General features: G+C 36.3%; 1 protein-coding gene across 3 annotated transcripts in view; it reads left to right on the top strand.

Annotated features, from left to right (window-relative positions):
• kif5ab (kinesin family member 5A, b) overlaps nt 1–12,600 on the top strand; it is an 88,338-nt gene that overhangs the window by 34,007 nt on the left and 41,731 nt on the right. For all 3 annotated transcript variants that reach the window (XM_008408475.2, XM_008408474.2, XM_017304898.1), the window contains exons 3-9: nt 3,265–3,338; nt 3,694–3,798; nt 5,112–5,160; nt 6,137–6,192; nt 8,361–8,448; nt 8,665–8,789; nt 12,242–12,346. In XM_008408475.2, coding sequence (XP_008406697.1) covers nt 3,265–3,338; nt 3,694–3,798; nt 5,112–5,160; nt 6,137–6,192; nt 8,361–8,448; nt 8,665–8,789; nt 12,242–12,346 — 602 coding nt within the window. The remainder of the gene's footprint in view (nt 1–3,264; nt 3,339–3,693; nt 3,799–5,111; nt 5,161–6,136; nt 6,193–8,360; nt 8,449–8,664; nt 8,790–12,241; nt 12,347–12,600) is intronic.

Here is a 12,600-nt window from a genome sequence, read left to right as displayed (position 1 = left end):
ACACACACACACACACACACACGCACACACACACACATATATACACACACACACACACACACACACACACACGTTTTGAGTGTTACAAGTCATTTTGCCTTTAGAACCCATAATGGCCATGCAGCCGGTGGACTGATCTGCTTTTCTAAAACTTAAACTAGGTACTTTGTATCTTAGAATATAAATGTTGTAGCCTTTGCTTCATTTAATTGATCTTTTCCAACAAAGTTTGCTGATTTTATTACTGATTTTGAGTGTTAACACTCAATTGCTGGAAATACTTTAGCAGTAATTGCACCTTTCTACAATAACTCCTGATAGATTTTTCTGGAGTAGATTTCTGCCATGGTAATGTTATATAGCTCTGGTTCCCCCAGAAGCAACTTTTTGGTGCCATTAGAATTGAAGTAACTCATTACTGGAGAATGAAACCATTAAGGCCCCATTCAGACTACATTACAATGTAAAAAAAATAATGCTAAACATGGGCTTTGCAGAGTCTATGCATAGTCTTCTGCTCCATATGAAGAATACAATTAATTTCCTATTAATAATTCATAACACCTACTGACTGTTTTCAGAATGGATAAAATGTCCTTTCAGAGGTTATGGTGGGTCACAGCTGAGATGGCAGGATATTGGAGTCCTGGGTGAGACATGGTGGAAGTTGTTATCTATGACATGTGGCCCAAGTGCAAATGAACTTGTCTAATGCCAAGGATACAACCTCATCATGCTCATGCTGGGGTGGAAGCAGCCTAAGCAGCAGCTCAAACTAACAATTCATACTGTGTACACCAAAAAATACTGAGCTGATTTGCTCCTTTGCCACATAGATATCATTCTGTCTGCTTCTCTATTGAGTGGGACTATAGACAGAGACAGGAAATAACCTCATCTATGTTGTTGTTTTTTTTTTTTTTTGGACACTGGGAGGAAATTGTGACATTCTCAAGCTGTATTCTAAAGGTAAAATCAACATGGCAGATGGTAGAAAAATGTTCCTTTTGATTGCATTTAGCAGTAAAGAGGAAGGAAGGAGGAGTAAGAACAAAAGGAGGTTCACCAGGTGTTTATGATTTTAAAACACTGACTGCTTAGGCTTTGGGCCTTGTGATTTGTGAAAAACACACAGACTTTGGCCTGTGTTTTCAGGATTCCTTCTACTTGTCTAGAAAGTCATCCTGTAGATTATGGAAACATTGACAGAACTTGCTCATTCTCATTAAGACTAAAACTGACACAAAATGTTATATTTATAGGGAATTATAACAACCTGTCAGAAAAGAAAATGTGCAGCTTTGATACCTATGGTGGTAAGATGGTGTTGGAAGAAATGGGCCACATTCAAATGGTCCATATTTGTTGTACGGGCTGCAAGGCTTTCTCACTGTGCTGTGAAGAAACATGAGCAATTTGTTCATGCTTCATGTTTTAATTCTGTGGAAAACTTTATATCATACTCAAAGACTTGCAGAGTAATGACATTATCTTTAGGAAGGTTGAGGTTGCTCCTCTGGGGGRAAAAAACACATTTTGGAGAGAGTAAATATATTTAATTTTGTGTTACTTTGAAAAGTGAGAATAAAAATAACATTTTCATGTAGACAATACCTGTGCGTTCTAATTGTTCTTTCAGAAAAAAAACAGAACCTTTATAAGATTTACCATTCAGGGTTAAGATTTAGTAACATTTTGTCTTCAGTGTAAGCATTATTGTTTCAACAAAAAAATTTATCCCTAAAAATATCATTTTTCACATTGTGTATATGCCAGAGGCTCTATATCAAATGAAACAAATTTCCCCCAAGCTCATCAAGTTTTTTCTTCACTTCACATCATTCTCCATATGCTTTTCTTCCTAGTTAGGATTTAATTTATTCTTTCCCTTCAAAGCACAAAACTACAGTGAACTGGATGGAGCATGAGAAAAGATTGATTTGTTGCATAAGATTACTTACAGATTGAGGGATTACCATGTAGGCTGATGAGAGATTGAATAAAAACCTGGGCTGCAGTGCATGGCTGGGAAAATTCAAGGTAAGGATTTAGCAAGATGAAGGGGTCAAATTTGACAGGTAAAATGGAAAGCGGAGAGCAACAAAGCATAGAAAAAAATGGTTCAGAGACTTTTTTGGGCACTTAAAGGTTGCTTTTTCCCCATTGTGTCTTCAAGAAAAAAATAAAACAAAGAATTTTCTTTAAGAAAAAAATCCTAAAATGCAAAAAGCGCAAATAAAAAGACCTATGTAGACACCACCAACATATACTCAAACATTGTCATGCAAACAATGAACAGGCAGTGGGCAAGTCCTAAAAAGAGGTTGACTGTTCACAAAATGCAATCTTTATGCATATAAATGGAAAGTTACATGGAAGGAAAAATGTTGCAGAAAAAGATGCACAAACACCAGGAATAACCCGACTCATGAAATGATAATGGAGCTATTTTATTGAGATGCATCTGTATGTGAGCTTCGTCTCTTTTTCCTGTGCTTTCTCTTCTCCTTCTCTGTTATCCTCAGCAGTGTTATGTCTTGTTTTAGCGCTTAAATCTCCTGCTGTCTTTATATCCTGTTGAAACTGCTGAGCTCCTTATTCTTTTTTTTTGTTATGGTGTCACTCTGACCAGTGTGGAAGTGAAGGAAGACATGCTGCTGTGTCTTGAAAGTACTGCAGAGACAGGAGAGAAGGAGGGGAACGGGGTTCTGCACGGTTCCGTCTCAAAGCTTTTCTGATTTGTTTGTGGTCAGCTCACCTGTGGCAGCCAGCCATTCATAATATGTTTCTTTTTTAGCGTTTTTTTTTTTAATGCTTGGCTTTTACTGCTCTGGTTTATTGGCCTGTGTCAGCAATATGACATTCAACAAGGTGAGTGTTTTATTACTTCAGCTTGTGATACATTGTTGTGTTTTTCTTTTTCTTTTTTCCCTTGCCATGGCTCAATATGAATGGAGAGAATAATGTTTCTATAACTGCTTGCAACCTCATCGAGTCCCTCCTGGTGATGCTAAAAGCTTCAGGTAGTTGTTGTTTATTGTGTGCAACCACAAAGGTCGTTCAGGATCCACTCAAGTTTAAATACCACATGCTTCATGGTTTATATGAGGAGCAAAGTTCAAAGAGACTGGTCTATCTCTGGATACTGCTGTGGTTTTTGTTTGTCGATTGGACTGAATTTAGGTGCCATTTTTTGATTTTCACTTGTGTTTTTAGTTTTTTCTCCCTCTCTGACATTTTCCCCTCCTTTTGGCTTGATTTCAGATGTACTCGGTGGATACAATGGGACTATCTTTGCCTATGGGCAGACCTCTTCGGGAAAAACACACACCATGGAGGTGCAGTATTCCTAAATAATTCAAAAGAGAACCTTTCTCTGGTGGCACATACAGGCACATTAGCTTCCTTTTTTTCCTCCTTGATTTTTTGTAATTTCCTCCTCTGCCCGCCATCATGTCAGTGTATCCACCTCCATCACAGCCATCATCCTTTATCTCTCAATCCCAGCCTTGTGTGGGAACCGTCTTCTTTTACAACCCTCCCTGGGAAACAGCCCTGACCCTTTTCAAGTTAAAAAATCCTCTATGTTCTCTTTCTTTTACTATTCTCTCTGCTTAATTCCTCCCAGACCTATCTCTTATCCAATTGTTCACACACACACTCACACTCATAGAGTCATTTTGCCTCCCGCAGGGGAAGCTTCATGATCCCCAGGCCATGGGAATCATTCCCCGGATCGCCCAGGACATTTTTGAACATATATTTGCCATGGATGAGAACCTGGAGTTTCATATAAAGGTTTGTGTTGCTTTGCAGTCATTTTTGTTTGTGCGTGTGAGGAAAATGAGTATGCGTATTGGTGATTCGGTTTCAGAGCCTTTGATGTAATTCTAACATCAATAAATCATTATAAACAAGTATATTTCTGCATGTCATTTTCTATGCATCACAGTGTTATAGTGTAAGCCTGTGGTATGAAGATGATAATGATTATAGCTCACTGCTGGAAGCTGAATTTTTGCAACACTATTTAGCTGTTGTAGCAAGTATTAGCAAGTAACATATTCATACCCCTTTATCTCTTTAGTGTGTTGTTGCAAAGAGGGAGGAAAAAATATTATTTTCAAAGTGGTTTGCAAATAAAAATGTGATATATAGCATGCGTATCGTTTAAGAGATTACCCTAAATAAAATCAAGTGCGACTAATTGCTTTCAGAAGTTACCTAATTGGTAAAGAGGTGTTTAATTCACATCCAGTAGCTGTTCTTTGAAAGCCTCAGAGGTGTTTTGGAAACCTTTAGTAGACAAACAGCATCATGACAAGGTTCCTGAGCAGTCCTGAAAATCCACATCAGATTGTAGAAAAATGTTCCTTCTGATTGCAGTTAACAGAAAGGAGGAAGGAAGAAAGGGTAAGAACGAAAGGCGGCACATCAGGCTTTATCTCCCCATAACTGGCGGTGCGCTACTCTTCATACTATATAAACGTGTAGTTTATATAAACAGAAGCTGTTCTTTTAGGTGTTTCTCTGAGGACTAGAGCTGTCCACCTACATGTTAGAGACAACAGACGACTTGAGGCTGGGGCATTCCATCAGCTTAAAGGCTGTAAACATACAGCCAGAGCTACAAGGGAATGGTTTAGATCAAAGGTATACATGTGTTTGAATGGGTCAGCAGCAGTTCAGAACTGATTCCACATGAGAATCCACAGCGAGAATTGAAAATTGTTGTTCACAGATGCTCTTTGTCCAGTGTGACTAAGGTTTAGCTATACGCCAACAAAGAATGGACAGAAATATCCGTCTCAGAGGGCAAGAACAGGCCCAGGAGGGTTGAATATATATATTTATATACATTAAATTAAAATCATGCATCATGTTCCTTCCACTTCATGGTTGTGCACCACTTTATGTCGGCCTTGAATAAAATCCCAATAAGATACATTAAAGTTTGTGGTTTATCCCTATAGAATGTGGGAAAAGTCAAGAGGTTGGAATATTTTCTACTTGGATCTTTATATTTCACCTCTCATTTAGCAGCACTGCAGTATGTTTTATTTAGCCAGGGGAAAAAAAAATTCTGTTTCATGTTTCTGACTTTTTTGCAGGTCTCCTACTTTGAGATATACATGGAAAAAATCCGTGACCTCCTTGATGGTATGCTTTATGCTTTTTGTCAAATAGTTCACTGTTTTACAGAAGGTAAACCAAAACCATTACCTTGACTTATTTATGTTTTAAATGTACCTTTCAATCTATAATCGTCCTTTTTTGCGGAAAATTAGACCTGAAAATCTATAATTCTTTTATTGATAAAAATGTGGTTCTTATTCGTATAAAATGATTAAATTAAATGATCAGTGAATTAGGAACAAGAAAATTAAATTAAAAGCTGCATGGAATAATTTACATTTTTAGCTTATCTGCCTCAGTCAGTAATGGTGTGAAGGTGCTGCAGCTCATATAGTCTTATCACTCAGAAATACATTCAGTGTAAAATGATGTAGCGCTGGATGGAAAGCCATGGGCACCATTTCTGTGATTGCATCTTTTATGGACCTTTAAACAATGGTCAAAACCTCCATCTGTATGCAGAACGGTTTGCAGAGCCTGAGAAACATTTAAACTAGGTGCAACAAAAGAGTCAAAACAAGCAAGTTGGATAAAAAGAGCAAAGAAAACACCCCAARTGGGAATGAAGAGAGGGAAAAGATGTGAGAGGGAAAAGATGCTGCAGGGTTACAAAAGCATTTATATTAACTCTCAGAAATTATCCAAGGATTTATCCACTATAATTCTATTGAATTTTAATTATAATCAACATAATAGGACTCATTAAAAAATTACAAATGCAGGAATACGAATGTGAGCCTGTGCATAGATATTGTGTTTTGTTCACTGAAGCATCCACTTAACCGYTCAGTGATTTTGACGGAAATAGATTCATTAAAATCTAAAAACATACATAGACTGTTGCAGGTTTTTTTCTTTTCTTTAACAGTGCATAAATAGACGTTGACTCACAAATATGAAGGGTAAATGATCAGGTCACATTAAATTCATGTGCAAAAAATTATAATGATTTGACTGAAATGTTGTCCTTTCTGCTTATTTTCCCTTCATGTCATTGCAGTAACAAAAACCAACCTGTCAGTGCATGAAGACAAATACAGGGTTCCCTATGTGAAGGTGAGTCAGCTTCAGATATGATTCAGCTTTGCTGCATTGACATTCCAGCCTTGCTAATGTTGTGTTTTGATGTTAAAAAGTTTATTTCAGCTAATGATTTGCCTCAGGACTCAAAAAAATCATCCCTGGGAAAGATGTAGCACTGACGTTGACRATGTTATTTTTGCATTTTGGGAAATGTGTGGCACTTGTAGTGCACCGTTATTGCATTTCTCTCACTTCTCTCATTTTTATGCATTAAACACCAGAGATGCAATGATCACCAATACTATTTCTGTTTTCCCTAAACAAATGAATCAAAGTACGTGCTGTTGGTGGATGTGTTCAAAACCCAAACATGGTAGGAAGAAAATAAATCTGTTTTTCTCCATATTTGACCTGATCAACAAAACCTTGCCAATACCTGGCAGAATAGTTGGTGCATTTTTATAAAATCCTAAAAACCTTCATATAGATTTTACAGATTCGTTTGTGTTGTTTATTGTTGAATATTTCCAACTGCATTGACTCTCGAATGTCTATGCTTCCCTGTTAAAATTCAAGAATCTGATACAATGCAAAAATACTTTTTCAATTTTTAATGTGACAAAATCCAAGGCCATTCAATTGAAAAACATAAAAAAATGTTGGGAGGAAACTTTGGAAAAAAATAAAAGTGTGTGTACCCTTAAATTCATATTTTCTTGAGCTATCTTTTGATTCAGTTTGAGTGTTTTTGAGGTTACATCTCCCATGAATGAACCCACTGAAGCTGAGATGAGGTWCAGCTGCCTTTTTTCCTTATATCACCCGATATAGCCTCTAGCTAAAGCCATATTTTGCAGGGAGGTTTCAAAACAATCTCATTGCACAAAGGGATTCATCCGAAGAAGAGTGCAAAAAAAGAAAGAAATGCAAAAAAAGAAAGAAATTCTATAGCACAAGTTTATACCTTTGTACAGTGAAGATCAATAATAATTGGTGAAAAACTAATTTATTTAGTTTTTCAAAGCTAATTAAAAAAARGAGATAAAAACAATGAAGGGAGGCTTCCAACAGACCAATGAGAAACTCTCAATGTGTTTGTTGTTTACACATGACAGGTGTCTGCTTGTTAATCTCCAATAAATTAGAATATGCTTATGATGAGGCTTGTTTGTCAGACTTAAAGTACCTCCTGATAATATCAACCTTCAAGTAAGTACTAAATATACTTTTTATTAGGCTCACATCAAGTTTCTAATTGGTGTGACTTAATATTCTAATCTTAAATGTCATGTCTTTATTAACTAAGTGGAAAAGCAACATAATTATGATCATAATCATCATAAAGGCTAGACAGCGTCAGTCTGAGTGTAATTAATCTGCAGTATGTGATGTGTCTTACTTACAAAATTTAGTTACTGAAATTAATTAACGATTCCTTATTTTTACTTTATTGAATATGACTACTTCATTGAATAGGCAAATATTCCCATTTGCCCCAAGAATATTATCCCATTTTTAATGAAGTCAGTTTACAAGTTGTTCACATCTACAGTATTTACTCAGTGCTTGGTTTTACTGAATGCTYTCTTGGTTTATAGAAAATTAKKGTTGTTATTCTGTGTCAGCATCTAGAGGCCGTATCTAATTTGGTTGATTTTTTCACAACAGGGTGCACTTGGCAACGGTCTGGTGGAAAATGTACTTATTGCATTTCTTCTACAAATGAGAAGAATGACTTTAATATTCAGGAGCTGGAAGCTGTAATCATCGATATTCTGACTTTGCCTGAACAGCTGACAGAAACRGAGCTACTGTTTGCTTTATTTTCAGTGACTCAGTTAAGCATCATTTGGCTGCTTCRCTACAGCATCAAACAAAATGAAGAGTGTCATCAATCTTCTCATGCATATTTACTAAATGTTGGTTTGGTTTCAATCTGTCTCCAAACAAACAAGCAATCAGCAAATTTCACAGTCTTGCGACATAGTTTGAGGATCCCRTCTCAAAGTGATGCATCCTTCAGCATTTTGTGTGTAATTCAAGGTAATACTAGAAATAGACTTTGCCAACATGCCAGGATTGATTTGCACATAGAGTCGGTTGAGTATACGTGTACTTTTATCTATGCATCTGCCTTTTTGAACATGTCTTTGTTACAGCAAAGACTGTATTAATGTAATCTACTAATGCAATACATCTAGGGCTGCACAGAGCGGTTCGTCACCAGTCCTGAAGAAGTGATGGATGTGATAGATGAGGGGAAGGCCAACCGTCACGTTGCTGTCACCAGTGAGTCACTCCGTTGATCTTCCTGATGGTCTGACATTCAAACTGTCACACATTTCATGTCAGGACTTTTCTTTTTCAGTGGATGAAGGATTTGTGAAGTGCAGAGTGGGGATTGATCAACTTCATTCTTTTTGTGGAAAAGGAAGTGAAATTAATTAAAACTCTGAATAAAGGCTGCGCTCTCTGACCTTGTTTCTTCTTTGTATTTTTGCCTAGATATGAATGAGCATAGTTCTCGYAGTCACAGCATCTTCCTGATTAACATCAAGCAAGAAAATGTGGAAACGGAGCAGAAACTGTGCGGGAAGCTTTACCTGGTTGACCTTGCTGGGAGTGAGAAGGTAGGAAATAAGCAGGTTTTTTTCTTTTAAACATTAAAAGAAACATTCCTGTTTTATTGAGGCGGGGATCACAAGAGGTTATCGGCAGGAAATATTCTACCTACTGTTAGTATCTTCACTTCATTGAAACAGAAAGTAGCTTTAAAGTTAACAAGTAGGCAGAGGTGGACCAAAACAAAACAACTCCAAATTTAAAAATATCACAAAGGTTAATTTAAATGCCATCTTATAAATTTTAACACCGCTACCAAGTTTGACACATGAATCATTAGTTACTCACAATAAAGACCAAGCTTTTCCACAATCACTAACAGTGACCTTTAGATTGTGTTTTTTGAAACGAAACTTGAGCTAATTAAGCCACAGTGACAATCTGATAAAGATTTAAGGTAACACACAGAAGCCTGCTTTTAACATAACTACTTTTCGACTTTGTTAGCAAAAAGAACTAATCTCTGTTTGATCAAGTGGATTATGTCAACAGCAGATGCAATTCCAGACTCTTGGGGAAAAATGCACTGTAGGTATCTCCAACCAGCATGCCTCACAGGGCAACACAGAAACAAGCTTTCACACTCACTCCTAAGAACAATTCAGAGAGATTCATTAAGCTAACCTGCAGATTTCTGGATTATAGAACAGGAGAAAGTGGGAGTACCAGAGTGAACCTGCACATGCACAAGGAGAACGTTCTCCAGGCAAAGAGATTCCACTGTCGAGATTCAAATCTTTGTAGCTCGAAGGATAAGTGTAGTATAGTCAGGGTCAATGGCACTTGATTGTGTTGATTGTGTTGATGTTCTTTCCTCCAGGTTCACGAAAGCCATATTTAATGTCTATTATTTCAAAGAGGGTGGATGCACTGGAGGTAGATGATGACTGAACTGATGCGGCAAACAAAGAAACATGGCATATCCTGCAGACAGAGTATAGAACATGCAGCATAATCAATCAAAGCCATGAATGCTGAACTTGCACTTTCTTAACTCATCTAAAATTGTTCATAAAAGAAGATTGAATTATATGATGAAGCCTGTTTTATTATCACTCTTCATTAATACATGCAGAATAATCCAGCACATGAATAAATAACTATTTTTCAGACGCATAAAATCTACTTGATACATGACTGTGGAGTAAAATATGCACACAATGACTTCCTTCCATGCACATTTGTAGTACATTATCTAAAATTGTTGCCTATGAATTATACAGCTAAACATTCTAAGCTAGAAAACTGGATACAACTGGATGCAATTTTAATCTAAAGGAGGAGCCATGTCAAAGTTTGCTATTTTTAGCTTTACCCTGCTAGTTGAACAAACAGTAACACACATATTTTACTCTTTAGCTAAATTACATTTACCTGCATCGGTTACCAATGTCTTAATTTCTCTTCTACTCTTCTCAATGTTTTATTTATTTTCTTGTTTTTGCTAAAAGTAGGATGGGTACCTTCTCGGTGTTTTTAAAGAGCCACTCCTTTGAGCTGGGAGCTTCACAACTGCAACCACTATCTTTGCAAACTTTCCCCATTGTCATTGCCCTTTGATTCAAATATAATCAGCCATCAACGACTCCTATCTATGAGGAGCCCCAAGATCTACCCTGTTTTTATAGTCTTGAGTTTATGGGACTAATGTAACAGACAAAGCAGTGTATACTAAGAGTGGCAAAGAGCTATAATACGGTATTGACAAATGCTGACGGCTGCGTTTTGTAGCATTTAAGTGCTGATGGTGCATCTGTTTGTTGTCTTGGTCAACCCTGGGGAGCAATGAAGAAATATTTCTGCTCTACCAATTTATGGAGGTTGAGGACAAAATGTTATCAACTGAACTAAAATGAAAGAATGTTCACAGTCTGCAGATTTTTCTTCTAATTAAGCTTCTTTTTATCTAGCTCTTATTAGATCCCCTGATAATTAGAATATACTCAAGATTGACCGTCTTGGAGAAATCCTCAGAAAATCCAACTGCATCTCATGTCATCTTCCCTTCTTAACAATTTACACTGTACTCATTTATTTATTTGGTCTTTAAATTCATTGGGAAATTAGTCCTAAAACGATGTCACATCTTATTTTGGCTTCCATTAAAAGCTATGCTGAAAAGATGGATTATTTTGTCTGAATAAGATATACTGTATGTATACTTTATCTTATGAGGCGTTTATTAATGTAGTCCTATTGAATCCCGTTCTGGCTGAAGCAGATGTCTCCTCATGTTGACCTGCTGTTATTGGTATTATAACAAGCAGGTATTAGAAAATGAATGCAAACCAATATGTGTGTACTCTCTGTAAAGTCATCCCATTATCTTCCTGTTCCTTATTGATTTCAACCAATCGAAACACGGTAGTTATACCAGGACAATAAAAGTTTTTATACCACTGATCAATTCATCTTTAAGGCAGTCAAACTTACTTAAGCACCATTACAGCTACCACCAAAATATGGGCTGGTGGAAAACATATTTGGAGCCCAATTGCTGAAAATGCTTAATAAAATTAAATTTAACAACAGACTTAAATGCCTTAAAAAGTCTTTTTTTTTTAAAGTTGATAGACTTAATAACCAAATATTATGAGCCAGAAAAAAACACACTGAAGCAAGTATTTAATGGAAATAAATAAGAAAAACAACTTCATGTGGAGTGCCTTACAAAAGCATTCATCTGCTTTGGATTTGTTCATATTTTGTAATGTTGCAATTACAAACATCATAAATATTTTATAGGGATTTCATTTGGTAAAATAACACAAAATTATGCAGGATTGTGAAGTGGAAAGAAAATCATTAATGGTTTTTCATTTTTACACATACAATGTGAAGTGTGTTGCTTGGACTTGTGTTTTCACATACAGCTGCAAATACGAACTTATGTTCTTTCCTCACAAGTCACCTAATTGGTACTTGGAGCCCATCCATGTGTGACTTAATCTCAGTACAAATACAGCTGTTTTCTGAAGGCTCTCATCCTAATTTGTTACCTAAAACCTCAATAAAAGACAGTCACATTTGTGGTTACAGTGGGAAAAACTGTGAACACGTTCATTAGGGATGGAGTGTTTAAAAGGCAAAATAAGTGTAACAATCTATCAAGAAAATACAATAAATAACAAAAAGATAATGAAGCATCAGATAAAAGCCAGATGGTCTTTAACAGATATATCTAGCTCTTCTCAGATAATCTGTAAAATTCCTTTGGATGCTTGAATGCTGAATAAAACCAGAAACAGAAGATTTTAAGGGCCTTCATAAATAAAATTATTTCTGAGGGCAAACTGGTGCAGCGTAATGTATTATATTATAACCTAAAAACTGTATAAAAACCAGAATAATCAAGTTGTGTGGAGACTTTCAAGTGATAATTATATTAGAAACAGATTTCATTTGCCTGGATTAAACGGTTAATGAACTAATTTCTTCCATGTTTGTGTATTTGTGTCAGGTCAGTAAGACAGGTGCAGAGGGATCGGTGCTGGATGAGGCCAAGAACATCAACAAGTCCCTATCGGCTCTGGGGAACGTCATTTCTGCTTTGGCTGAAGGAACAGTAAGATGAAAAATGAAAAGCTCTGCAGTCCCTTTAATCCGTCAGCAGCTGCCTCAGGCTTGACTTGTTAATTATTTGTTTTAAACAGATAACTCATGCCTGTCATTGGAAGAATATGTATCCTGGCCGCAATTAATTAGTCTGAATTATTAAATTAGAAATACATTAATTCCTTAAATATGGGAGTTGTTTTATTATCAGTGAGTCTGATTGTAATTTATGTCTATTTATTGTTATATAGCCTGTATAATTGC

The sequence above is a fragment of the Poecilia reticulata genome, linkage group LG5, assembly GCF_000633615.1.
Source record: "Poecilia reticulata strain Guanapo linkage group LG5, Guppy_female_1.0+MT, whole genome shotgun sequence".
Classification (NCBI taxonomy): domain Eukaryota; kingdom Metazoa; phylum Chordata; class Actinopteri; order Cyprinodontiformes; family Poeciliidae; genus Poecilia; species Poecilia reticulata.
Note: the sequence above shows the minus strand (reverse complement) of the source record. Positions and strands in the feature narration are given on the sequence as shown.